Source organism: Zalophus californianus, chromosome 10, assembly GCF_009762305.2.
Source record: "Zalophus californianus isolate mZalCal1 chromosome 10, mZalCal1.pri.v2, whole genome shotgun sequence".
NCBI classification, from domain to species: domain Eukaryota; kingdom Metazoa; phylum Chordata; class Mammalia; order Carnivora; family Otariidae; genus Zalophus; species Zalophus californianus.
Window position 1 is genome coordinate 82,104,009 of NC_045604.1, and position 25,516 is coordinate 82,129,524.

At 47.8% G+C, this 25,516-nt stretch overlaps 1 protein-coding gene across 2 annotated transcripts in view; it reads left to right on the forward strand.

Moving 5' to 3' along the window:
- The first annotated feature begins 3,022 nt into the window (after positions 1-3,022).
- Positions 3,023-25,516, forward strand: part of LOC113932435 (nodal modulator 1) — a 54,158-nt gene continuing 31,664 nt past the window's right edge. For both annotated transcript variants that reach the window (XM_027611595.1, XM_027611596.1), the window contains exons 1-12: positions 3,023-3,289; positions 5,616-5,705; positions 7,432-7,477; positions 10,260-10,360; positions 11,298-11,404; positions 13,455-13,527; positions 15,485-15,637; positions 16,126-16,263; positions 16,590-16,679; positions 19,380-19,485; positions 19,677-19,827; positions 24,101-24,275. In XM_027611595.1, the coding sequence (XP_027467396.1) occupies positions 3,125-3,289; positions 5,616-5,705; positions 7,432-7,477; positions 10,260-10,360; positions 11,298-11,404; positions 13,455-13,527; positions 15,485-15,637; positions 16,126-16,263; positions 16,590-16,679; positions 19,380-19,485; positions 19,677-19,827; positions 24,101-24,275 (1,395 nt within the window). In that variant the 5' untranslated portion in view covers positions 3,023-3,124. The remainder of the gene's footprint in view (positions 3,290-5,615; positions 5,706-7,431; positions 7,478-10,259; positions 10,361-11,297; positions 11,405-13,454; positions 13,528-15,484; positions 15,638-16,125; positions 16,264-16,589; positions 16,680-19,379; positions 19,486-19,676; positions 19,828-24,100; positions 24,276-25,516) is intronic.

A 25,516-nucleotide genomic window follows, 5' to 3' on the forward strand; every position in this document is an offset into this window, starting at 1 on the left:
TCGGGGATTGCCAAGCCCAGGGCAAGGTCCCGCCGCGCGGCCGGGGTGGGGCGTGAAGGGGTGAGTCGAGGCGATTGGAGCGGACGCTCCGGGTGGCCCGGGCCGGCGCCGGGAGGGGGGGGAGGGGATCCCGGAGCCCCAGAAAGTGCAGCTGGTATCCCGGTAAAACCCTCCAGGCCCGCAACAAGTGGGATGAACACTGTGGGGAGATTTTCAGATCATGAATAGAGTTTTTAGCACAGTGTCCAGCACACAGTAAATGCTCAGTAAGAATTAGCGATTATTAGCATTAGTGGTGTTATTTCATGCATAGGTTACTAAGGGGGATCCCAGTGCCATATCAGAAATATAATATGGAAAGATGGCTGCTACATGCTAAATGAAAAAAAAAAAGAAATTATAATACAAAATAGGCTATGATATATTTGCAAAAAAAAAAAAAAAAAGTATATACTTAGGTTGGGGAAGGTGGTGAAGGAAGCCAAATCGTTCCCTTCCTCTTCCTGCTCCTTAAAGCAAGGTGTGTGTTCCCAGCCAGCAGCTCTTTTTGGAAAAACCCTTATGTAACCTATATGCATAGATGAGAAATGGAAATGCACTGCAGCAGTGATCATGGGAATCCTAATTTTCTTTTCTTTTTCCTTTCCTTGTCTGTTTTTTCTTTCTGCCACAAGCATGCATTCCTTTCACGATAGAAATGAAAAGACAGCTTCTTCAGACAAACATCATCTGTTCTTCCCACGCTGCCCTGTCCCTTCTCTGCAGGTTTTTACCCCTGCCCTCCTGCATGCCCTCCACTGTGTGGGTTCCCCCTTTCTTTTTGGGTTTCCCTAACCATGGTCTGGGAGGGTGCCTTTCAGCTGTCCTGCCTGGGTCTTCTGGAAGAGCAGGGACACAAAGAGAAACTCAGTTTTGAAGCTGAAGGTGGCAGGTCTGCTGTTTACATTTATAAGTTAAGTCTGTTTATTTGAGGTGATTTTGGTGGAGGCTGATGGAAATTAGGGGGAGGCTTGAGCCCTTTCTCTCTGGAATCCTGCCTCCAAATGGTATTGCCACAGTCCTAGTGCTTTATTTTATTGTATATTTGAAGATGAATTTGAGGGGAATGGTGGAAATTTGAGGGGGAAAATTCAGGAAGTGAGGAAGAACACAGAGGAAATCAGTTGGGTGAGCCGAGAACAGAACTCAGGCATCCCAAAGCCTACTTTCCAGTCCTCTGAACAGTACATGGCTGCGTTGCAGAGCCCTAGACAAGTCCCTTCACACACACCCCCTTCCTCGGTTTCCTATTCTGTAAGGTAAGAAGTTTCCACGGGTCAGCATTGCCTAATTGGTGGCTTTCAACCCCCTGGGGATTTGCCGAGACAAACCAGGGATTCATGCTAGGGAGAAGAAAGGGGATCGGTTTCAACTGTAGTTATGAATAGTAAACCCCAGAGGTGCCTGGGTGGCTCAGTCGGTTAAGCGTCTGATTCTTGATTTCAGCTCAGGTCATGATCTCAGGGTTATGAGATCGAGCCCTACATTGGGCTCCACGCTGAGCACGGAGTCTGCTTGAGAGTCTCCCTCTCCTTCTCCCTCTGCCTCTCCCCTCCCTAAAATAAACAAATAAGTAAATAACCCCATTAACTTGTTTCTCTTTAAAACCAAAGAGTTGAGAATGCCACTGTATTTTGAGAATGCAGACTGAGAGACTGAAATCAGATGTGCTCACGATTGAGATCCTCAGTGGATGTATCATTCCATTGTAGCCATTATCAAAGTTTTGACTGTTGCGTAGTTTAAGCTCTCTGTGATTTGTAGTTGTATATTGCTGAAGTCTTAGTCACAACTAGTGGGAAATTTTCTCTTACCTGGTCATGTAGAAACAAAATACAAAAACTATCAAAGCACTTGTTTCTTTCTTAGGACAAAAGAGAAGAATTCCAGTACCACGTCAGAAAAGCAATTTTTGTCCATTTTGATGTGGTGACATGCAGTTAAATTCAGTTTTTGTCATAGTATGCATTCAGTCTTGGGACAAAACACAACATGCTGAGATTTGAACTTATTTTCTGACGACTCATGCTTCTGGTCCCAGACAATGCAAAGTAAATTAACTGCTTGATTTCTTGCTTATGGGAGGAAAACCCCCAAATGTGTTTCTATACAAATGTTATTAGAGCTGAGATTAAAGTAAGTTTTGGGGGCACCTGGGTGGCTCAGTCAGTTACGCGTCTGCCTTCTGTTCCGGTCATGATTCCAGGGTCCTTGGATCGAGCCCCAAATCAGGTTCCCTGTTCGGCGGAGAGCCTGCTTCCGCCTCTCCCTCTACCTGCCGCTCTGCCTACTTGTGCTATCTCTTTGTCAAATAAATAAATAAAATCTTAAAAGAAAATAAAATAAATAGGTTTTAAATGTCCTTTTTTTAACATTATGCTGACTTAAATGACCTATGTATTGATTTTTAAAAAGTATTGATCACCGAGCAGGGAGCCCAATGTGGGGATCGATCCCAGGACCCTGAGATCATGACCTGAGCCCAGTGCAGATGCTTAACCAACTGAGCCACCCAGGCGCCCCAACGGGGAGTCTGGTTCTCCCTCGCCCTCTGCCCCTCCCCCTGCTCCTTCTCTCCCTCTCTCTCAAATAAATAAATAGAATCTTAAAAAAATAAAAAGTATTGATCATTTATCACAGAAAAATGCACCAACTTAAATTCCTAAAGGGTTTTTGAGATTATATATCGTCTGTGAAATATACGTGCCAAAAAGATTCGGGAAAGTTGTTGGATACTTCGATCGACAGTCTTTCGTCATTTCCAGTTTCGGCAATATTGACTTCCAAAGTATAATTCAACTTTGGAGTTTGTGCCTGTACTGGGCACCTTGCAACTGCACCCGCCACACGGTGCGCGGAGACCTCCAGGCCTCCAGAGGGCACAAATGAGCTCGTTTTTGTGGCTGAGCATGCGCCGTGGTTAACTTGTCTGGGGCGGTGGGCTTGAGGCCGGAGCGCGCACGCGCGGCAGGGGGGGCGGGGCCTGGGCTGTCAGCCGGCGGCGGAGGAGGAAGCCGCGGGCCGCGCGCGGAGCAAGGGGCGGGACCGGGAGGCCTGCGGCGGCTCGGGCGCCAGAAGCCGGGCCATGCGGGCGTGCGGGGGCCTGGGGCCGCCGGGGCCGGTGGCGGTGGCCGCCGCTGTGGTGCTGCTGCTGAGCGGCGTGGATCCGGCGCGCGGCTCCGAGGACATCGTGGTGGGCTGTGGGGGCTTCGTCAAGTCGGACGTGGAGATCAACTACTCGCTCATCGAGGTGAGCGCTCAACCCCGCGGCCCGGGCCGGAGCTCGTCGTGTGACCCTGGACCAGTCGCTCAACCTGTGCGGGCTGCGGTGGCCTCGTCTCATCCGCCAGGCGGTTGCCACCAGCTCCACATTCTAGGAGTCCTTGCCTCCTCGAAGGGTCCGCTTTCCGCGGCCCCTCCACCATCCCGTCCCCTCCGTGTCGCGGTAGGGTGGAGGTTCCTGTCGTGGGGTCAGCTGCGGAGTGGGGTTGGGGGCCTAGAGGTGTGCGCGCAGAGGGCGTGAGGGACATTTTTGGTGACGATGTTGGTGGTTCATAACTTTTATCAGGTCGCTCAAAACGAAGGATACCCCAAATCAGGACCCCAGGTTCTTCAGAACTCAAACTCCAGAGACCCAGAATCCACATCCCAAGATGATAGGGGACTCTGACGGTCCCTCAGAATCCAGGCCCCAGATCTCTTAACACCCACTCTCAACAGGACCCAGACCCCCGATCCTCAAAACTCAGACCCCCTGAAACTTAGATTTTCTGAAAGCCGTGTTCCAGAACCTAGAGACTGCAAGCCTTATCCCCTAGCCCCACAACCTGGAGCCCCCAAAGGTTCTAATCCACTCCTCTTCAAAACCCCTCAGGGACGCTTTTAGAGGGCATTGATTCTCATCCCAGAGATCCTGACCCAGTTCATCTCTATTGGCATTTCTGGGGCTGGGAAACTGTATTTTTTAATCTCCCCCATTCCTCCCTTGGGGACTCCTTTTTCCTTTGTGAATGGAGAGTTGGCAGCTGCCCTGATTGCCTTACTGGGTAGTTACTGGAATTGTGCTAGAGATTTGTGCAGAAGTCTTTTTATTAAGTTGTAAAGCCCCATGCAGTTACATGATTATCAACCCAGTGGGATTGTGACCCAGAAAGCTTTTGTGAAGAGGGTGGTCACTTGTCAGCATAGATGGGAAGGGACCTGTCGGAGCGCTGGCCTCTGTTTTAGGAGGGTACTGGTGATGGGGCAGGAGGAGCGGGTTTGCAAGAGAAAAAAGGAAGAGGCTAGGAGATGCCAAAGAGAAGGGACTGTGGGGGGACTAAGACCCCAAAGGCTGACTGAAAGCACATTTGAGCCTCTCCGGTTCTGGCAGTTGAAGGGCTGCAGTGAAGGATTAAACCGGTATGTTCTACAAATCTGGTTGCTGAGGTTCTCAGCAAATGTGGTTGAAAATCGGTTCCACAAGATTGGCTAGGTCTTTCACCTGGCCTTGTTCCAGATCCCAATTTTTGTTCCTGTAGGATGGGGTTGAGACAGAAGCAGCAGAACCCAGTACGGTGTATTTCCTAAAGAAGATAATTATCACCTTCAAGACCCGTCTGTGGCTTCTCTGCCATTTTTGATCTTAAGTCATGTGTTTAGTGAATCTACCCACTGGCAGTGGCAAAGGTCCCTAGGTTCTGCTGGGGTGCCCCTGTCACCTTCTAGATTGCCTCTCAGTGTGTGGGCACAGGAGGTTTCAGAAGGTGCCTTGCAAGGCTCTTTGCAGCTTGTAGTTTCCTGGGGCTCTGGGAGAAAAGTAAAGGCAGAGAGATGTTAGTAACGCAACACAGTAATATAGTAAAATAATAAGAATACTACTCTTTTTTTTTTTTTGAGTCGTGCTCTCTGCCAGGTGCTTAATATGCATAGAATCTGTGTAATCACCAGGAAAGGGAATCTCTCTTTCCTTACCGCTGAAGAAACTGGACCTCAGGAGGTTAAATGACTTGCCCAAGGTCGCACAGTACATAGAAGACCCAGACTTTGCTTGAACATCTTAAAAAGTTAACGGATTGCGTTTGGAAATGTCCAGGATGCAAGAGCTTTAGAGATCCTCGTGAAATGTCTTTTGATTTGTTTTTTGCCCAGGAATGAAAATAGAAGAGAAAATTGAAAGTTTCTGGATGAGTGTTACTCCCAAGTATTGGGAATCATTTGGGGTTAATAAGGCAGATCCTTGGCCCTCACCCCAACCTTCTAGTTTAGAAACAGAAGTGGGGCTTGGGGATTGCATTTTAATAAGCACCTTATTAACAGCGAATTTGAAAATTTGTTATAGATAGAAACAATGTAGAGACAGCCACTAAAAATAACCTGAAAAATATGACTTTTGGGGGTAGTCTTTAGATGGTTTCTAACCAGAAAAGTATCTAATCATATTATCTTGGGGATACTTTGTCTTTCTCTCTGTCCCTAATGCCTGGTGTTAATAGCAGCATGTGGTAGGTCCTCAGCAAACATACTAACTGAATGCATTCTGGCGTAATGTGCATAGCTAATTCTCTTATGACTTCTCTTCTTCCCTTGCTTTCTAGATAAAGCTGTATACCAAGCATGGGACTTTGAAATACCAGACAGACTGTGCCCCTAATAATGGTTACTTTATGATCCCCTTGTATGATAAGGTAAGAGAGACTACTCTAGTGGTTTATGATGGGAAGGAGTTAGTGTGGCCCACAGGACTGCACTAACCAGAGCAGCCTTGATTAACCACATGAGCAAGAGCTGGTCTCTTTTCTTTTTTCTTTTTTTTTTTAAAGATTTTATTTATTTATTTGACAGAGAGACGGAACACAAGCAGGGGGAGTGGGAGAGGGAGAAGCAGACTCCCCGCTGAATAGGGAGCCCGATGCAGGGCTCGATCCCAGGACCCTGGGATCATGACCTGAGCTGAAGGCAGACACTTAATGACTCAGCCACCCAGGCGCCCCGAGAGCTGTCTCTTTTATAAATTATAAGTGGAATTTGACAATTCTGGCCAAATTTTGAGGGAGACAATTTATAAACTGGTTTGATTGAATACAGTGGCTCCAGGGACATTTGGCAATGTCTAGAGACATTTTTGGTTGTTACTACTGCTTGGGGTTGGGGGAGTGCTGCAGTATCTAGTGAGTGGAGGCCGGAAATGAAGCTGGACTACCTATCAGGCTGCACAGGACGGACCAAATGTCAGCAGTGCCAGCGTTGAGAAACCCTGATTTAATAGGGTTAAGTTTGCAAGCAGCTTAAAATATTGTTTAAAAAAATGATACAGGTGATACATGAATTTATGAGCTTTGTGGAAAACAACAAAACAAGGTCCTTAGAAGTATATGAAGTAAATTTAACCTTTACCCCCCAATTTCTCATCCTTCTGTAGTGATAACTACTGATAAAAGTTTGGTGTGTATCCTGAAAGACTGCCTTCTCTGTGTTATATGATTGTAAAGATGCCCATATATGTGCACATGTGGAAAGATGTGTATCCATGCCTACCCCTACTTGCACCCCCCCCACCCCCGTTTCCCCTCCCCATTTCAGCTCTTTATTTGGAAGCACAGATTTGTAGCATGTTGCAGAAATAATCTATATGCACACACATTTTGATTTGGGGTTTTTTTTTAGTATCAATTGGAATTAAACAATAGGAATTGCTCTGCAATTTGACTTTTTCCCCTATGATAACATCTTGATACGCTTGCAACATCAGCACGTTTGGATCTGTTGCCTTCTTTTTAATGGCTGCACAGCACGTCAGAATCAAATCAAAACCGTAATTTATGTAACCGCTTCTCTGTTGGTAGGCATAGAGGCTTTTCCCAATTTAAAAAATTATTACTGACAACACAGCACTAAATATTCCTGACCTTAGATCTTTAGGCACAATACATAGGGCTGACTTCTCTGGGTGGGTCTTAAAATATGTTGTTGTTGTTGTTGTTGTTTTTAAACCCTATCAATCTCGAGAAACCAGGGTGTGTGAGTAACATCCAGTTTTAAGAAATGACCTTTCATTTCTAAGGACATATGCTGACGCTGGCAACCTTGGGCATAGGGGGGGTTAATAGGAGACTCGCATCAGTAGTAAGTCTGGTATCAAAAAACAAGTGACTGAATATAATGCCTTTAGAACTTTTCCACAGGTGTTAACTTGGTATCTTCCGATTGGTTGGATGGGGACTTCAGGGCACCCAGCCTCAGCTTGCGACATCTCGAGGCAATCAGGAAGCCCACAGCTGCTTAGAACACAGCATGTGCTTAGAATTTCATTGCAGGTGTAAAAATGCTAGATTAGACAGTAGCACGGAACTGTATTAAACTAGTTGAGAGGTCATCAGTTTTCATCCCTCTATCTTTCTTCCCCCCTCTTAGGGAGATTTCATTCTGAAGATCGAGCCTCCCCTAGGGTGGAGTTTTGGTAAGTTAACTGAATAACCAGACATGCTCTCTACAGGATTAGATTATATGCCGAATGTTAATTTACATTGGCGTAGTGCAGACACCTTTAAAATATGAAGGATTCATTTCTAGTGTGGGACAGGGCTTTTTTCCCTCCTCGTTACTTTAGAGTAGATTGGATTTATCTTGGACCTACTCTGAGGTTTACTGTCATCTTTCTTGGAATAGGCGTCCTTCCCTGAACCTTTCTCAGGAAGCTCTATTTTTGTAGTTCCATTCCCCAGAGAGTGGCGGCAAAACTGTATCTAGAGGTCAGGAGTGGGGACATTTTTTCCTGTCCAAGGATGGTCTCTTTGCCCCCTTGGTGCTTTTTAGGACTGCAATATTCAACATTGTGAGATTTCACATGAAAATCCAGATCATCTTCACAAGAGAGATCAGAAGGTCTGGCGACCTTGGGCATTACTGGTTCTGTGATGTCCTTGGACAAGTTACCTCCTCCTGGGTTGGTGTCCAGCCTTCTTGCCAGGGAGTCCGGAGAGTGGTGGTAGCTGCCTCAGAGCCTAACCTGGAGGATGAATGGGCCAGTGTATTTACAATGCTGGGAAAGACCGGCACATAATTAGCAATGATAAATACTTAAAAGCATTCTGCACGCATATAGACAAAAGCTTCAAACTTTCCTGATGTAGCTGGCGTTTAGCAGAGCCAGAGATGTGGGAATGGGGTTGTGATAAGAAGAGAGGGTTCTGCTGTGTCACGGCTTACGTGTCCGCAGGATAGATGTGCCTGATCCCAGTTCTGTAGCTTGGGGAGGAGGGTGGGAGGGCATGGTTTTTGTCTCAGGCTTCCTTGTGAGTTAGAGGAGGAAGAATTTAGTCCCTGCCATCACAAAGGGCCAAGTGAAGCCCAGGTCAGCCGACAGCTCATTTGGCTCCGTGAGAGAAGTTCTCTTTCGGTTCATTGTAGGGGGCACCTGACCCGTGCATTCCAGAAAGCCAGAGGGGAAGGAAACCCAACACAGCGCTAAAGCAGGGGTTGCAGATCATCCGCGGCCTGTGGGAGTGTTTTGTTTGAGCCTCCTCCCCTCCTGCCAGTGCTTTTTCTTTGGAGGAGCTTTTTTATTGAATTATACTTTCAGAAAAGTGTACTCGTCATAAGGGTATTACTTGAATGTTCCCCAAGTGAACGCACCCATGTAACCTCTACCCAGATCACGAGGTAGAACCAGTACCCAGTAGGGCCCCATCCCAGGCACTCCCTAACTGCTCCGCCCCACCCCGCAGGTGACCACTGCCCCCACCTCCTAAAGTTCTGGATGAGTTTTGTCTATTCCAAATCCCTTTAGGATTCTAAAGGGGTACATTTTGGTGTCTGGCTTCTTTCTCTCAACATTGTTAATGTCATTCATCTGTATTACATGTGTGGCTTTAGTTAGCTCATTCCAATTACTGTGTGAGTATAAAGTGATTTCCCCCTTGTGTTGATGGACATTTGGGCCGCTTCTTGACGTTGGCCGCTAAGTATGGTGCTCCTATGAATTTCCTTGTTCATATCTTTCAGTACATGGTTTTGTGTGTTTGCATTTCTGTTGGGTCTATGCCAGGAGGGAAATTGCTGGGTGAGAGAGCATTTACGTGCCCAGCTCTAGTAGACAGTGTTAAATATCCAAGGTGGTTGTAGCAGATTCTGCTCTCCCAGCAGCGTGGAAGGGTTCTAGATGCCCCACAGTCTCACCAGCCCTTGGTAACACAGTGGTATCTCATTGTGGTTTTGATTTGCATTTGCTCGATGGTCAATGAGATTGAATGCTTTTTTTTTTAATATGTGTACTGGCCATTTGGATAGCCTCTTTTGTGGGGTGTCCCAAGTCTTGTGTGCGTTTTTTTATTGGCATCTTCCCGTGTGTGTGTGTGTGTGTGTGTGTGTGTGTGTGTAATTCTTCATTTTACCTGAAATTCTCTTGATTTTCCCATTTTTTTCCTCTACTTATCACTCTACACTCCTCCTAACCTGTTAAAAACTTTAACCCTTATTACGATGAGCTCTTCAGTGTTTTAGACAAAATGAATTCGTTGCTGTATTGAAAAATCAGGAGATGGCACATAAAATCCAGATGTCTGTGTTTTCTTCAAAAGGTTAACGTTTGGCAGAAGCTGAGTAGTGGCTTCCCCTTTCCCGTTCACCGTAGTCCCCGTGTGGCCTGTCCCGCTACTTGGTTCCTATGGGCATTGGAGTTTATGGTCCTGGTTTAATGTGGCTGAGCTCCTGCACTTGGGTCAGGGGGCCATTTGGAGCCAGGCTTTTGGAGGTTGCATTGGGGCTCTGTCACTCACAAGCTCTGTGGCTTTGGGGGGGTCCTTTAACCTTTCCATGTGTCAGTTTAATCCTCAGTCACTTGTAGATGTCATTACCTACCTGTTAAAGTAGCTGTGAAGAGCACATGCTCTTAGCCCATGTCTGGTCCATGGTAAGCATCCAATAGATAAAACAATTTGGTGCTTACCGCATTTTCGATGGGACTCTGAGCTACAGCTCAGCCAAAAGACTGTTGTAAAAGCATATTATCCTCCACACACTTTCACTCTGGGGTGGGGAAGAGATGGGAGGGAGACTTCCCTGCATACCTCTTGGTACCTTTGGATCTTAAACCATGTGAGTGTATTAAGTTCTCAAAAATAAAGAAAATGAAAGTTAACCAAGAAAAGGTGCTTTGCCTAGACACGTTCACCTTGTCTCAGAACTAACCTGGCTCTTGTGTCTTGTCCCCTGTTCCCTCCCCTCCCACCTTCATTTCTCAGAGCCGACGAACGTGGAGCTCTATGTGGATGGCGTCAGTGACATCTGCACAAAGGGCGGGGACATCAACTTTGTGTTCACGGGGTTCTCTGTGAACGGAAAGGTTTGGCTTTGGAACATTGTTATTTTTAATGTTTGCTCTGTATTATGTACTGAGTCTTCTCTTACCTTTAAAAAAGCAGGACTCTTTAACATGGGGACTCTGAGCCCACAAGGGACCCATAGATAAGCTTCAAGAGGGTCTGAGAATGGGCAAAATTTTGTGGAGAAGGGAGCGGGTGTTTCTCGGGGTCAGATCTAGCTTACTCATCATTCCCTGTGAGGTCCGGGTGGATAACTGCCAGGGATGGCCTTGTATGGGGGTGCAGGGTAGGAAGAGCGCAGACCCCTCGACTCGAGGCCACTTGTAATCACTGTGGGTGGACGAAGCCGGCCTCTTGCAGACAGGAGTTGCATTTGCTTCAGCCACTCCCCCAGGAGCTGTCGCAATGACCTAGATTCTCTGGGAGTTTTTTGGGCCCCATTGATGGGGTGAATGTAGAGGGCTCACCTATGTGAATGGCAGCTCCGAGTTCAGATTCTCAGGAGAGTTATCATCCTTCCCTCCATCCGGCACCAGGTTTGATGCGTGTGCAAATTGCCTTGCTGTCCTTTTCTTCATGGCAGGTTCATTTCTTCTCTGCCTTCACACTGAGAGTGAGGCGCCCACTCTTGGTGAGGCGAGGTGGTCCTGCCTTCATGTGTGAGTTGCTTGCTAGCGAGGAGGATCATGGGTTATTTTTCTTACTCTGTCGATTATAAAATAATGGTGGATCTTTAGCTGATGGTGTCTTAGATTCGGTGAAACAAAGTATCATTCCCCCACTCAGCCCCTCAGCAATCCCCGGGAAGGGTATCCATAATCTGTGTACTCCTTGCGAAGGAGTCTTGACCCGAAGAAGGGTATGAGCTCCCTGCAGGGAGCAGGAACAGAATGAACAGTCCTGCCAAGACGAGAACTTCGCTGCTGGTTTGGGTCCTGACCTCCTTCTCCTTGGCAGGTTCTCAGCAAAGGGCAGCCCCTGGGCCCTGCAGGAGTTCAGGTGTCCCTGAGAAACACGGGGACCGAAGCGAAGATCCAGTCCACAGTGACACAGCCTGGTGGAAAGTGAGTTGTGCCCATGTCCTGCTGCCTCACAGCTGAGGGGAGGGAGGGAGCCTGTGACCTGGGTTCAGCCTGGGAGACCTGGGTTCCAATCCTTATTTGGCCTCTTAACTGCAGACAAGTTCATACCTCTCAGGGCCTCAAGCTCTTCCATCTGTCCCGTCGCCTCTACGCAGACAGGATGGTTAAACATGAGTTAATGTCTGTACAGCACTTACTGCAGAGCCTGGCACATAGTAGGCCTTCATTTAACAGCTGGGACTGGCTCTGGAGCCTGAAAACCTGGGTTTGAATTCTGGTTCTGCCACCTACTGGGGTTGACCTGGGGCAAGTTACTTAACGCCTTTGGGCCTCAGTTTTCTTCTTTACAAATGGTCATGATGGTGGAGCCCACCCCTAAGGTTAAAAGGAAGATTAAATTAACATTATTTCAAACCATCGGTCATGGAGTACGTGCTTAAGTGTTAGCTCAATATAGATTTGCTCAATTATGATTTTTTTCTTTAATTTTTAAATTTTTCTTAGAGCGTGCATGCGGGAGGGGGAGGGGCAGAGGGAGAGAGAGAATCCCAGGTGGGTTCCATGCCCAGCACAGAGCCCAATCCGGGGCTCGATCTCACGACCCCGAGATCATGACCTGAGATCAAGAGTCAGACACTTAACCAACTGAGCGCCCCTCAGTTACGATTTTTAAAAATCATATTATCCCTGTTACATCAAAATTATTTTGTAGTGGGAACTGACAACTATTTAATTAACCTTGTTGAGTCAGATTTTATTTATTTAATGGATTTATATCGTTGAGTTGTAAGTGTTAACAGATGTGCCAAGATTAATTCAGAATAGTTCCAACTGATAATTTTGAAAGCATTCAAATCATTACTCCTTCGGTATACAAAGCCGACTTAACTGCAGATTAGAAGTTTATAATGAGTCTGTCAGTAAGCTATCTCTCCAGTTTTTCAATGAGGATTGTTGAAATTCTTTTTCAGTGTGGGGATGACATTTATTTCCGCTTGCTGGATGTCTGCAGGAGGAACGCGGGGCTCCCATCTTCTCTAGGCTAGTTTGCTCTTTGCTGGGCAAAGGGACTTGAACTTGTTAAATCTCCTTCATCCGTACTGACTAAAACAATGATCGTAACTTGCAGGAGTAGAGGCTAAATCTCATGAAGGCCAGAATCCAATAGTAATTTCAATGTTATTGTAGCAAAGTGATTTCCAAGATGTGTCCAATTATGACAGGCAATATTTGATATAATAGAATACCACCACGGGAGAAGAAATTAGGTGGATTTTTTGGTAGTCCATTTCACTAGAATTAGCCCTCTCGTTGTCTGGTGCTTTGCACAGTTGAAGGGTTAAGTGTGTCAGAATCCTGGTGACAGTGTTTCCAGCCTCAGCGCTCCTGTCACTCTGGTCTTGATTTGCCCATAGTTACTTAACCGGTCTTCATCGGAGTCTGGGTTGGTCTTTGTAGTTTGTGCAAGAGCCCAGAATGGCTCACACTGTAGTTTCTGATAAAAGATCTAAACTCTCCTGCATAGGATTCAAAGCTAATTATCATTTGCCCTGCCCATGTCATCAGCATCGTCCTATCCTAACTTAGGCCTCAGCCTCTCAGATCTGTTCTCTCTTCTTCACATAGGACTCTTTCCTTCCCACCTCTGTTCCTCTGGACACTTGCTTCCCTTCTCTTTGCCTAGTCATGCCTATCACCTCTGCCAAAATGCACTTGAATGTTCTATGACTGATCCCTGCTGAACCACAGTGACTGGTTTTTAAGGTCCGAAATCCTTGGGGTTAAGGGAAACATAAAGTCCCCTTCCTGTCAGTGCACGGAACACCTGTTCTGGTACACAGTAAGTACTCAATAAGTGCTCCCCAATGTGGATTTGTACAGTGCAGGATTGAATTTTGTTTATGCTCGTTTAACCAGCTAATGGCAAGTTTGTGATAATCTAAACATTATTTTCTAATGCTTCCAGGATTAGCCATAAATTAGAACACTTGGGCTGTTGAGAGAAAGTTAATTGGTATTTTGTATTTCTTAGGTTTGCATTTTTTAAAGTTCTTCCCGGAGATTATGAAATTCTTGCAACTCATCCAACCTGGGCTTTGAAAGAGGTGAGTATTTCAGTTGTGTCAATAGCTGTGCTAACAGCGTTCATGTTTGGGGACAAGCATAGAGGGTCCTGTTTAGGGTGTGAAATGGGCTTATGGTTTTTCTGGAAGTAGATGAGAAAAAGCGTTGCTGATTGGTTCGGTGGTATTTATAAGATAAAACTCACTGTAGCAGATGTTCCTTCTGTTGTCTTTGGTTTTAGGTGACAATATTGTCTTCCTGCAGTGAAATAGGTCTGTTATTAACTGTCGCTATTTTAAGCTGAATCAACACCAGAAGGACCCAGTGAGATTTATTTGTTGTTCTTTTTCCTGTCTGAAACAGCAATCTATAAATATACTTAACAGTCTAGAAACTGTTGTATGTGTGCCCAAGGAGAACGTAAAAGAATGTCTATTGCAGTTTTGTTTGTACTAGCAAAATATCACAAGCAACCTAAATGTCCATTAGGTGGAGAGCAGAGTGGGGTTTCGTCACACAGATTCCTGTAGGGCAGCAAGGATGAGTGAACTGGAGCTACATAGATCAGCAGGAGTACATTTGAAAACAAAGTTGAGGGAAAAAGGCAAGTTGCTGAGGGTAAGGAAACACGATATTGTTCGTAGAGTAATTAAAACCCCTCAGGGTACTTGCACTTGTGGATAGAGTCCTTTGTAAAAAAAAAAAGTACGAGGACATGGGAGTGGCAAACACCATATTCATTATGAAATTGACCTCTATAGAGGGAGGCAGGAAGCCGTGTCGAGGTACGCGAGGCTCCCAAATTGTACTTCTGCTTTTCTTTCTTTAGCCAGTTAGAGTGTGCATAGGTGTTCTTCCGAGTGGTATTTGGCGGAAATAGTTTATGATAAAAGATCAAAAAAGGAAGAAACAGACCAGGTGAGGTTTTGTAATCACTACAGGAAAACAAATTGAAGTAAGGTTTAAAGGACATTCCGACACATTAACTTTTATATTAGTTTTGAGGCTGTGTTTCATTCTTGCTAAGGAACTATTAGAATTGTTAATTCAGTTTTTCCTGTATAGGTTTTAAGCCCTATAATTGATGGTATGGTTTCACACCTCGACTTACCTGTATACTATTTATGAGTGCAGGTTTTCGGGGGGTTAAAAGTGTTTTATTTAAAACTCATGGCTTATATATTATGATTCGAAGAAATTTTAAGGCTTATATTGTAAGTCGTATGTATAAAGGAATTTGAGTCTATTAACATAAGATTGTGTTTCCAAGTAGAGCACGCTGTTGAGAGTGAGGATAACAATTGCCCTTGGCAGCTAGTACCTGGAAATGAGTGTGAGGGGGCTTCTGGGTGCCGGTTACAGGGAGTGTTCAGTTTGTGAAGATCACTGCTCTGGACCCCTAGACTCTGCGCACTTTTTTCTATGTAAACTGTGCTTTGACAGCTTTAAAATTCCATGCACATATACCATTAAACATGGAAAAAAGTAGAGCACGCTCATTTTCAAAAATCGCAGCAGATCAAACAGCGTAAAAGAGTGATAAGGTGGAAAATTTGGAAGGTGGAAAAGTGTCAAAGAGGTAAAGTGTTAACCGTGCAAAGGAAATCATCCTGGTGATTGACCTTTTGCCACATTTCCTTTCAGTTCATTTTGCTCACAAACACGTGGTTGTGATCCTACTACGTTCCCAGTTTTCTATGTTCCTTCCCCCCCATTAATATTTTATTTTATTTTTTTAAGATTTTATTTATTTATTAGAGAGCACAAGTAGGCAGAGCGGCAGGCAGAGGGGGAGAGAAGCAGACTCCCCGCTGAGCAGGGAGCCCGACGCGGGGCTCCATCCCAGGACCCTGGGATCATGACCTGAGCCGCAGGCAGATGCTTAACCGACCTGGGCACCGTGCCTAATTAATATTTTAGCTTAAGCACGTCTTCGTGGTTGTTACACAATGTGTGAGGGTTTGTTGTCTGGGAAGGTAAAGTCCCCTTCTTCTGCAGGCGAGCACCACTGTGCGAGTAACCAGTTCTAATGCCAACGCCGTCAGCCCCCTCATAGTGGCCGGCTACAATGTGTCTGGCTCTGTCCGCAGCGACGGGGAGCCCATGAAAGGGGTGAAGTTTCTTCTGTTTTCATCGGTGGTTTCCAAAGAGGTAAGTAAAGAAAAGCGGAGAACAGACGAGATTCGGGGGGGGGGGGGGTCAGGGTGGATGTAGAGTCTGAACATTTAAGAGCATTGCGTTTCTTGGATGACTCACCAGAAGCTGGGTGTCTGTGGTGGGAGTGGACTGCGGTGGGAGGAGCCCAGTCAGAGCCAGGTGCGGACACATCGCATGCCTCTCGCTTGCTGTGTGGGCCAGCCACTTGCCCTTCCTGGCTCCATTTTCTGGTCTGCAGAATGGTGACCCGTTGTAGGGAAGGACAATCACGTCCTTTTTTTTCCCCCCAAGAAGACTGTGCCAGTTTTTAACTTCTCAAAACTTGAGTGTAAAAGTTGTTCATTTTATCTCCACTACTATGCCCTGTTCAGAAATACGTATTTTGTGACATGAAACTTGGAAGAATTTCCCTATAGTGTGGCTGTTTGATGATAATCAGCACATATGAGGGGAAAAGGACCTCATTTTCTCTCCCGGCATAGGATGTCCTGGGCTGCAGCATCTCACCAGTGCCTGGCTTCCAGCCCCAAGAGGAGAGTCTGGTGTATTTGTGCTATGCGGTCTCCAAAGAAGATGGCTCATTCTCTTTCTATTCCTTGCCAAGTGGGGACTATACTGTGGTGAGTGGAGGAGACGTGCGTTCTCTGTATGTTTTAGACTCTTTAGACACCGCGGGAGTCGATGCCGTTTGGGGCGTTAAGGGGAGTAAGTGATTGCCTTACAGTTTCGTGACCATTTTATTTAGTGTAGTTATTTAGGACGAGACTGACCCTTCAGTAATGGCTGCAAAAAGTGTGGGCTTTCCTCTTTTAAGATCAGCAGCAGTTAGGATTAGTAGTTTCTCTGGGCTTGCCTCGAACCCCTTGTCGCTTATGACCTGCTGGGCCAGTTATTAATATTGACTCGTGTGGTTGGCTCTTAGTAACGCACAGACCCTTCCTTCTAGATTCCCTTCTATAGAGGAGAGAGGATTACCTTTGATGTCGCTCCTTCCAGACGCGACTTTACGGTGGAACATGACAGCCTGAAAATTGAGGTGAGACCTCCCTGCCTTCTGGAGGGACAGGTGTTCGAGTTTCCCATCCCTGGGCACAGGTGTCGCAAACATGTTTGAGAAGAAAACAACTAATATTTTGTCTAGAAGGGCTGGGCTGCTGGAAAAAAACCAGACTCTCGTGCTCAGTTCCACTGTAGCCTGGGATCCACTCTCACGTAATTTCTTCACGTGGAGAAAGTGGAGTCCAGTTATAGCTACTTCGTTCAACGAAATGTATTTATTGAGTGCCAGTCTCAGACGATTCAGGTACTGTTCTAGGGGTGGGCGGACAGTGGGGACCCCAAAAGGCACACATTTCTGTTTTTCTGGCGCTCCATGGCAGAAAGAGACAGTACGCTTATGAATAGGTAAATTAGGTATATTAGAAGGTGTTCTGTAGAAAAATAAAGCAAGAAGGGAGGTGACACACTTCCCAGGTTGAGATGGGTCACAGTTCTCCCGGGTGCTCTCCGGAAGTCCTCGCTGTGAAGGTGATGTTTGAGCAACCAGCTTCTGGGGGAAGGGGAGAGGCGGGGGCCTCACTGACATCTGTGGGAAGAGTGTTTAAGACGGAGAGAGTGACAGGAGCAAAGGTCCTGGGGCCGGAGTGTGCCTAGAGGGCATGGGGGACCCCTAGGGGGCCAGAGTGGCTGGCATGGAGGGAGTGAGGCAGGGAGAGATGATGGGGCAGACTGTACAGGACCCGGTGGGCCACTCTGGGTGTCTGAGCGGGAGAGGTGTGATCCTCTGGCTGCCATGTTGGGAGGAGGTTGGCAGGGGGCAAGGTGCAAGCGAGGGACCAGTTGGGAGGCTGTGGCCAGAAACCAGGGGGGAGCTGAGAGCTTGGGCTGCAGGGATGGGGAGTGAGAGGTGGGGTGATGGATGGCCTGACAAACTCCCTGGATCCTAGAATAGATAGCAAATGTGTTTTCCATCGCATTTGTATCTTTAATTACAGAAACGGATAATGGTTACTGTAGAAAATTTGCCAGAGAGAGCAAATCCCCCAAAGAAAATAACAGTCTTTCATGAATGGACCTCCCAGTGTTCCAGTTATTGAAAAAATTAGATTTTAATCGCATTCTTTTAATGTTGCATTTAATGTTGCAGTACTGTGTTGAAGTAGCTGCAGTTGGTAGGAGCAAGCTTTTAGGTCACATGCTCAGTGGGGTTCTGATGGCTTTTTAAGATTCCGTAAAGCTCTTGATGGTTTTGTGCACACTGGAGGTGGCTAGGGGTGAGAAGGTGTCCTTGCTTCCTTCAGGGGGCTTGCACAGAAGGATGGGGCAGGGGAGCGGGGAGGGGCATTCCCAGATCTCAACCAAATACCAGTTTCTAAGCAGAGACATGAATGAAATTTCAGAGAGCAGCCTGTAAGCTGCATGAGGTCAGGTGCATTGGTTATGTCTCGTTCTTCACGTATTTGTAATGTGACTTAGCGCCTGGCACAGAGTAGGTGTCTCGTAAAAGTAGTCGTTGAGTGAATAGAGGAATCAGTACGTGGATAAACCACATCTTTTCAGAAGGATCAAGAAGGACTACCTGGATTTTTAAAAAGCCAGTTAATTTTTTAGAAATTCTCTCAAACGCTTTTGTGTGTCTGCGTGCATTCATTCATTCATTCGTGAGTGAGTGACTGAGCGAGTGTTTTACTGAGTACCTACTGTATACCAGCTGACTAAGACAGGAAAGGTCACTATGTTCATGGAGCTTATATACTAGTAGAAGGTCGACAGACAAATCAATCAAGGACATTTCAGTTATTGGGCAAAGTTTGACGAAGCTAACAAGATAGGCTAGTGTGATTGTGGAGTGGCTGGGGTGGGAGGCAGGGTCAGGGGCCCCTGAGATGGGATGGATAGGGAAGGCTTCTCAGAGGTAGCAATGGTTTGAGCTGAAACCATTCAGCTCAGATGGTTTGAGATGATAAGGAGCGGCCCCCTCCCCGAACTTCTCCAGATGTGGGAGAGAATGATCCAGGCTGAGAGGGCCGTTGGTGTAAGAGGCCCACGTGAGGAGTGCCTGTGGTGCACGCATGTGATCAGCTCGAGTACCCAGAGATCAGGGTGGCTGGACCACAGTGACTCCGGGAAGAACAGAGCCACGGTGCTCACGAGCGGGGGCACAGACATGGGTAAATCCGGCCCAGAGCGGCCTAGGCCGAGTGAACAAGGACTTGAATTCGGGCTGTGGTGGGAACAGACGGGCCCCCTTGCGGGGGTGGGGTGGGATGCATGGGATTTGAGGTCGGAGTGTGGGGAGGGGTCCCAGGTGACGCTGGGGTTTGAGGTCGGGAGACGGGAGGGTGGTGCGGTTCACCAGAACGGAGGCATCTGGAGGGGAGGAGGCAGGATGGGAACAAGGGTAGGGGGGCTGCCCTCTCAGGTTTGACTCTGTGATCTTTAACTGGGCGGGGGGGGGGTGTTGGTAAGCCGATAGATCTTTTTTATTCAGTTATTTGACACACATCCATGGGTTGGGAGTATAAGCATGCAGACAGAGTCCGGGAAAGGTGTAGCGGTGTGGGAGCAGCACGAGCTGGGGGAGCTGGGGAGCAGGGGGGAGGTCTGGCTGGCCTACCGGGCTCCGGCGTGGGCGTCTGAGCCGGGCGGCGGCGTGCGCGAGCAGCGGCGTGCGCGAATAAGGAAGCCTTTTGCACTCGGGCACCTGTGAACCTTCTTCCTGTTCTTCATCTTCCAGCCCGTGTTCCACGTCATGGGATTCTCTGTCACCGGGAGGGTCTTGAACGGGCCCGAAGGAGAAGGTGTTCCAGAGGCAGTAGTCACTCTGAATAACCAGATCAAAGGTGGGCAGCCTCATTGGCCCCCGGAAACTTTCCCAGTGCTCGTTTTTGATCACGGAGAGAAGAGGAAAGGAAACAGTCTTAATGATTCTGTGAAAATATGCCAATTTTTTGCCTCAAGCATTCTTGTGTCGATGGAGGGGATGTACGGTTGTGTTTGGCTCATCTTCCGTTGGCATCTTTTTGTTTTATAGTCAAAACAAAAGCCGATGGCTCCTTCCGCCTGGAGAACATCACGACTGGGACGTACACCATCCACGCTCAGAAAGAACACCTCTACTTTGAGACTGTCACCATCAAAATTGCACCGAACACGCCTCAGCTGGCTGACATCATTGCAACAGGGTGAGGTCCTCGTGTCCGGGTCTGGAAGTGCCAGTGTGGACGCTGGAGGACAAAATTACCTTCGATCTGACTGTGTCTTTCTGCCAAGGATCCACATCGGGCTTTAGATGCCTGTGAGAAATTCAGGCTGGCCCCCTGAGAGAGATTAGTGCTAAGTCTTACAAACGGAAGGTACTTACTCGTGGCTGCTTAGGGAGCGTGGTCTTGCTTCCAAGTTAACATGGGTCTGAGTTAGAGGAAGACCTCTCCCATCTGACCTCACATCTGTAAGACCTTGCACGGCTTAACTGTTGAGGACTTTGGAAGATAGTACAGGTGCCTGAGAGAGAGTTTGTTGTAAGGTGCTTCCGGTCCGTGGGGCAGCTCTTCCGGCTTTGCTGTACGTACTGTGAGGATGTGAAGGCACATGCGGTGGTTGAATCTGGGTGGTTTTATCCTACGGGGATGCCGCGTGGTGCAGAGGACCCAGGCCTCGGCATCGGATCTTGGATCCTTCTCTCAGCTGCGTGTTACGTCACCTCTAGCATGGGGGTGCCGCCCTCTCTCTCTCAGACGGCACTGGGTGCTCACTGAACTCTTAGCTTGAACGGAGCAGGGCGGGGCCTCCCTGGGGAGAGGCGGCATGAGCAAAGGCACGCAGTCCAGAGCCCCACAGCGTCTGTGGATGGGAGCATATGACCTGGTGTCGTGGGGCAGGCCAGGGAGCGTGATGGGGCTGGAGGGGCCGGGCTCAGAGGACCTCGTCCCACGCCATTGGAAGAATGGGGCTTTCTCCCCCAGGGGTCAGGGGGCCAGTGATCAATTTTCAGCATGGAGGTGACATGCTTAGATTTTTGTTTGCAGCGAGGCTCCCTGGCAGCCATGGTGGGGGATGAACTCTGAAGGGGACAAGACTGGGGTGCAGGGGGCGTGAAAACAGACTTGATGAGGGCTCGCCTGATAAGGAAATCAGGGGTGGGTTGGAGAAGTATTTGGGGGTTTCCAGTTTGAGGAGCAGGATGGCTGTGGCGCCCCTGCGTTGGGCGGGGAGAGGAGCCTGCTGGGTGCCCAGGGTTCAGCAGGGCCACTAGGTGGCGCTCTTCGACAGATGCCCGGACAGACTGGGACTCGGGGAGACAGGGCGGGGTGGCAGCCAGAACCTTAGATGTGTAAGAGCAGGCAGAATTAGAACAGCAGGCCGGCGTTTGAGGGGTGGCCTCAGTAGGATCCAGGCAGCAGGTTTTAGGTATGAGGGCGTGCCTGACGGTCAGGGAGGCCCAGGAGCTGAGCACCGAAAGCATGCTCTGTTGGCTTGGTTACTGACGAGGCGTAGGTGACTTTCTGTAGACAGGTGGGGGTCAAGGTGAGGGATTCTGTGACAGCTGGGTGGTTAGGAAGTACATCACCGGTGGAACCTGGTACTTTGTCTCTGTCGTGATAGAGCTCAGAAAATCATTTTGGATTCGCACCCTGCCTCCTTTTCCTTCGTAAACGTTTTTGAGCAACTGCTCTGGGTGAGGTGCTGTGACAAAGACTGGGTGTGTAGCAGTGAACCCAACTAGTGTGACAGAGATGGGGCTTTCGTCTTCCTGGGGAGACAGACTCGAGCTGAGTAACTTGGGATGGTAAGTTCTTCCGGTACGTGTGCAGGAAAGAGTGCCGGGGCCCTGGGAGGGCCCTCACTGGGTCGCTGAGCCACAGGGACTCGCAGTTAGCTAAGTGAGGCACTTCCCGTGCAGTGGGAACAGCATGTTCCGAGGCCGTCAGGGGACGGTGAAAGAAGTAGGTGGGTTTGACAGATAATGTGGGGAGGGAGTCAGCAGGCCTTGTGCTGTGGGGGTCCCAGATTTCTTATTTGAGTAACTGTGTACATGGAGGAGCTGCTATTCATGGAGAGGGGGATATGTATTTGTATTTATTTTTTTCCTTAAAGAGGAATATTTGGGTCAAAGAAAGAAAAACAATACTCGTCGAGCATCTTTGGGAAAATTCATCTCCCTTTTAGGCCAACATGGCACATTTGCCTTTTAATTCATTCATATTTCTTACTTAAAAAAAAATTCCCCATTTATTTGAGAAGGAAATGCTTTGACTTCTGTCTAAATGGTTATGAGAATAATCTCGCGATGCACCAGAATTACGAATTTCTATCCATACATGTATTAAACCCCGATGAAGGAATTTGTTGACACAAATCACTTTTTAAGGGATTCAGCATAACAAAACACTGTCCTGCTGGCTTTTTAGTTTAGTTTTTTTAAACTAAAACCAATAAACATTTGAGGTTTGGGGTAGCTGGACACTTCTCTTGGAGAATATGAGCTAAAACAGGCCGGATGGTTAAAATATTAGAGAAGCAGAGAGGTTCAGCTTGGGACAAATAAGGTGACATTCCCTGTGATGTGTACACAAATCAAGAGAGAATCTGAAAGGTCCTTAAGGATAACTCATCACTATTCCCTTTCTGCTCTTTTACTCTGAAAGTGCCCAGAAAGGGGGAAGTGAGAACCAAAATGTGTGCCTTCAAATCTAGATCAGAGGCCTGCACACTTTCTCTGTAGAGGTCCTGAGAATAAATATTGTAGGCTTCCCACGAGCCATACGGCCTCTGTGACAAAACCCAGCATAGCCAAGTCATAAATGGACGGGCATGGCTGTTTTCCCATTAATCTTTATTTAGAACCCTGAGATGTGAATTTCATATGGTTTTTATGTGTCATGATATTATTATTATTTTGATTTTCTGTCCATCTTAACCCTTGAGAAGTATGGAATTAGGGGTGCCTGGGTGGCTCATGCGGTTGAGCATCTGACTCTTGATTTCGGCCCAGGTTGTGATCTCAGGGGCGTGAGATCGAGCCTTGCATCAGGCTCCTCCCTGAGCAGGGAGTCTGCTTAAGATTCTCTTTCTCCCTCTGCCCACCTGCCTCTTTCCAAAAAAAAAAAAGGTGGAAGTAAAAGTAGGGATAGCATTCCTAGCCCACGGTCCATACAGAAACCGGTGGCTGGCTGGCCTGGGCACGTGCGGGCCCTCATTCCTTGCCCCCTGCTCAGGATTGTGGCTTATGGTGGCGGGCTAGTCACTTCGCTCTGAAGAGATGACTGGCTTGTCCTCATTCTCAGAGTTCACACACACAGTCTCCCACCCCTTTTTATTTGCAGCAGGGTGGGTGTTCCAAGCCTCGAGAGTACCCCTAATTATCCCACATCGAAACCGCCTTCCCTTACCATCTTTCTGTCACAAGAAACAACTGATTTTTATCCAGAATGATTCTTTAAGATTAGAAAATATACCCTTTCGTCAGCTGAGGATGCAGTGACGGCCTCCAGCCGTGGTGCCTTATTACACTTCAACACGTCAGGAGCTCAGAAGTGAAGAATGTCACTTGAGGCTGACGGTCTTTGTTGCCCTTTCCCAGCTTGGGGATGCGCCTCTCACGTGCTGCTCCATGAGCCCTTTGGATCAGCGTGCACACTGCTTATCGAGAGCCTCCGATCCGAGTCATTACCTGAAAGGGGCCTCTCAGTCTAGGTCGCTTCTGTGGCTCCCTGCTCGTAAGGAGTTCAGTTTTGGCTTTGTAATTATTTTAAACTTAATTACCTTTTCTGTTCCCGTCTTCCCGATTGCTTTTATCCACAAATTATATATAATCACAGGCGAGGAAGGTGTCTTTGATGCCCCTGCCCCGTTTCGCCTAGGCAATGCCATGGGTTTTTAGGCTGCTTAAAGGCTTCTGCTGCCCCATCAACGATCCAATTTACCTGAAGCATTTTTTTTTTTAAAGATTTTATTTATTTATTTGAGAGAGAGAAAGAATGAGAGATAGAAAGCACGAGAGGGAAGAGGGTCAGAGGGAGAAGCAGACTCCCCGCTGAGCAGGAAGCCCGATGCGGGACTCGATCCCGGGACTCCAGGATCATGACCTGAGCCTAAGGCAGTCGCTTAACCAACTGAGCCACCCAGGCGCCCCTACCTGAAGCATTTTTATCATCGACAGATTTTCTTGAAAATTGCTTCCTCAGCTGGGGCACTGCGGATGTCATGTGGAACTCACAAACCGCCCCGCCGTGGGCCTCCGCTGTGCCTTGTCCCTTATACAGAGAGAGGTTCAATCTTCCTTCCAAAGGTTGCTTTTTGAAGCCGGAGTCATTTGGGTTCTTTTCGGCCTCTTCATCAGGGTTAAACTAGTCCCTGGGACTGGGACAGGAAGAGGGATGCGTCGTTTGGGTTGGTAAGTGCCTTTCCTGTGGTAATTGAGTTCTCACGCTGGAATGAATGGGCCCTTCGTTGCAGGTTCAGTGTCTGTGGCCAGATATCAATCATTCGCTTCCCTGACACTGTCAAGCAGATGAGTAAATACAAAGTTGTCCTGTCATCTCAAGACAAGGACAAGTCTTTGGTCACCGTGGAGACGGATGCTCATGGATCATTTTGTTTTAAAGCAAAACCGGGGACCTACAAAGTCCAGGTATGATGAGTTTTGTTCTATTTAAGATATTTGGAAAAAAGAGGCAATGATTTTTTAAAGGGTTATTATTAGCCAGATTGGGGTGACGGAGCATTTCTACTCCCAGTTTCTTATTTTGAGGTCTTTACATTCCTGCATGCCACTGTAGAGCAGACAGTCACCCAGTCTGGAAATGATACACAGGCCTCTTTTTTTCCCAGGCGCGGTGTTTATTAGGAGTTTGCTCCAGGCTGCCAATCACACCTGCACCTTCTAAGGCTTCTGGCTACTATAGACTATCCATAAGTCCCCTTTATTAATGGCAAGCCCACAGTGCATGGCTTTTGGTGCCCGAGGCCAGGGTAGAGCTGGTGTTTCTCCACCTCACCCTGAATTGAAGATGGCTGGTCCGGCACCATCTGACTTCTCCACTGAGGCAGACGGAGAAGCTGGGGGGACCCTGTATCTGTGGTCTCACCGTGAGGGTGAAGGCCTGAGCACAGGTGGGGGTGGCAGGCAAGAGAGGAGAGAGAGCCAGAGGTCAGCCCCCCACTGTGCCTCAGTGACAGGGCCCTGCCCACAGGGAAGACTGTGACTCAGTGGCGCTCAGGCCCTCACATGTCCAGTCAGCTGCTCTTCCTCCCTGACGAAGGGCAGGTGAGGGGACAGAGAGGGCTGGAAAGGGTCCCCCAAGACTGTGCTCTCCTCTAGAGCAGGTGGGATCCCCCCGTGAGGAGATTGGTTTCCCTGCTTCCACTGAACAGTGTGGTGTGTGAGCTCGTAGCTCTTTACCAGGCAGCCAACTCTTGTGAAGTTGGCCACGCTGACAAGCCTTTGGAAGCCCTTTCGAAGTACAAGGGACTTTTCCAAGGAAGGGCAGCTTTGGGATGTCATCATTACTAGGGAGGACATAGGTGACCGCTGTGCTCTTCCCCGGTCCCTCTTCTGAGCCTAAGAAAGGACACAGAAGAAAAAGAAGAAAGTGGCCTGAGTCAGCCAGGCTGGACATCCACATAGCGTTGACAGGTTCATAGCTTATGTCGTGAGTGACCTCAAGCCAGGAGAAGTTTCTGGGGCTTAGTATGGTTTCCACCCAGGGTACAGGTGACCGATGACAGCCATGTGCCTCTGTGGTGTTATGCCGGATAGACTTCCGTGTGCTTTGTGGCAGGGCCGAAGGCTAGTTCTTTTGTATCTGAGGAGAAACACGTTTTCTTCCCATGGCCTGTTTGAGGATTTGTTGTGATTATAAAACTAGGCCT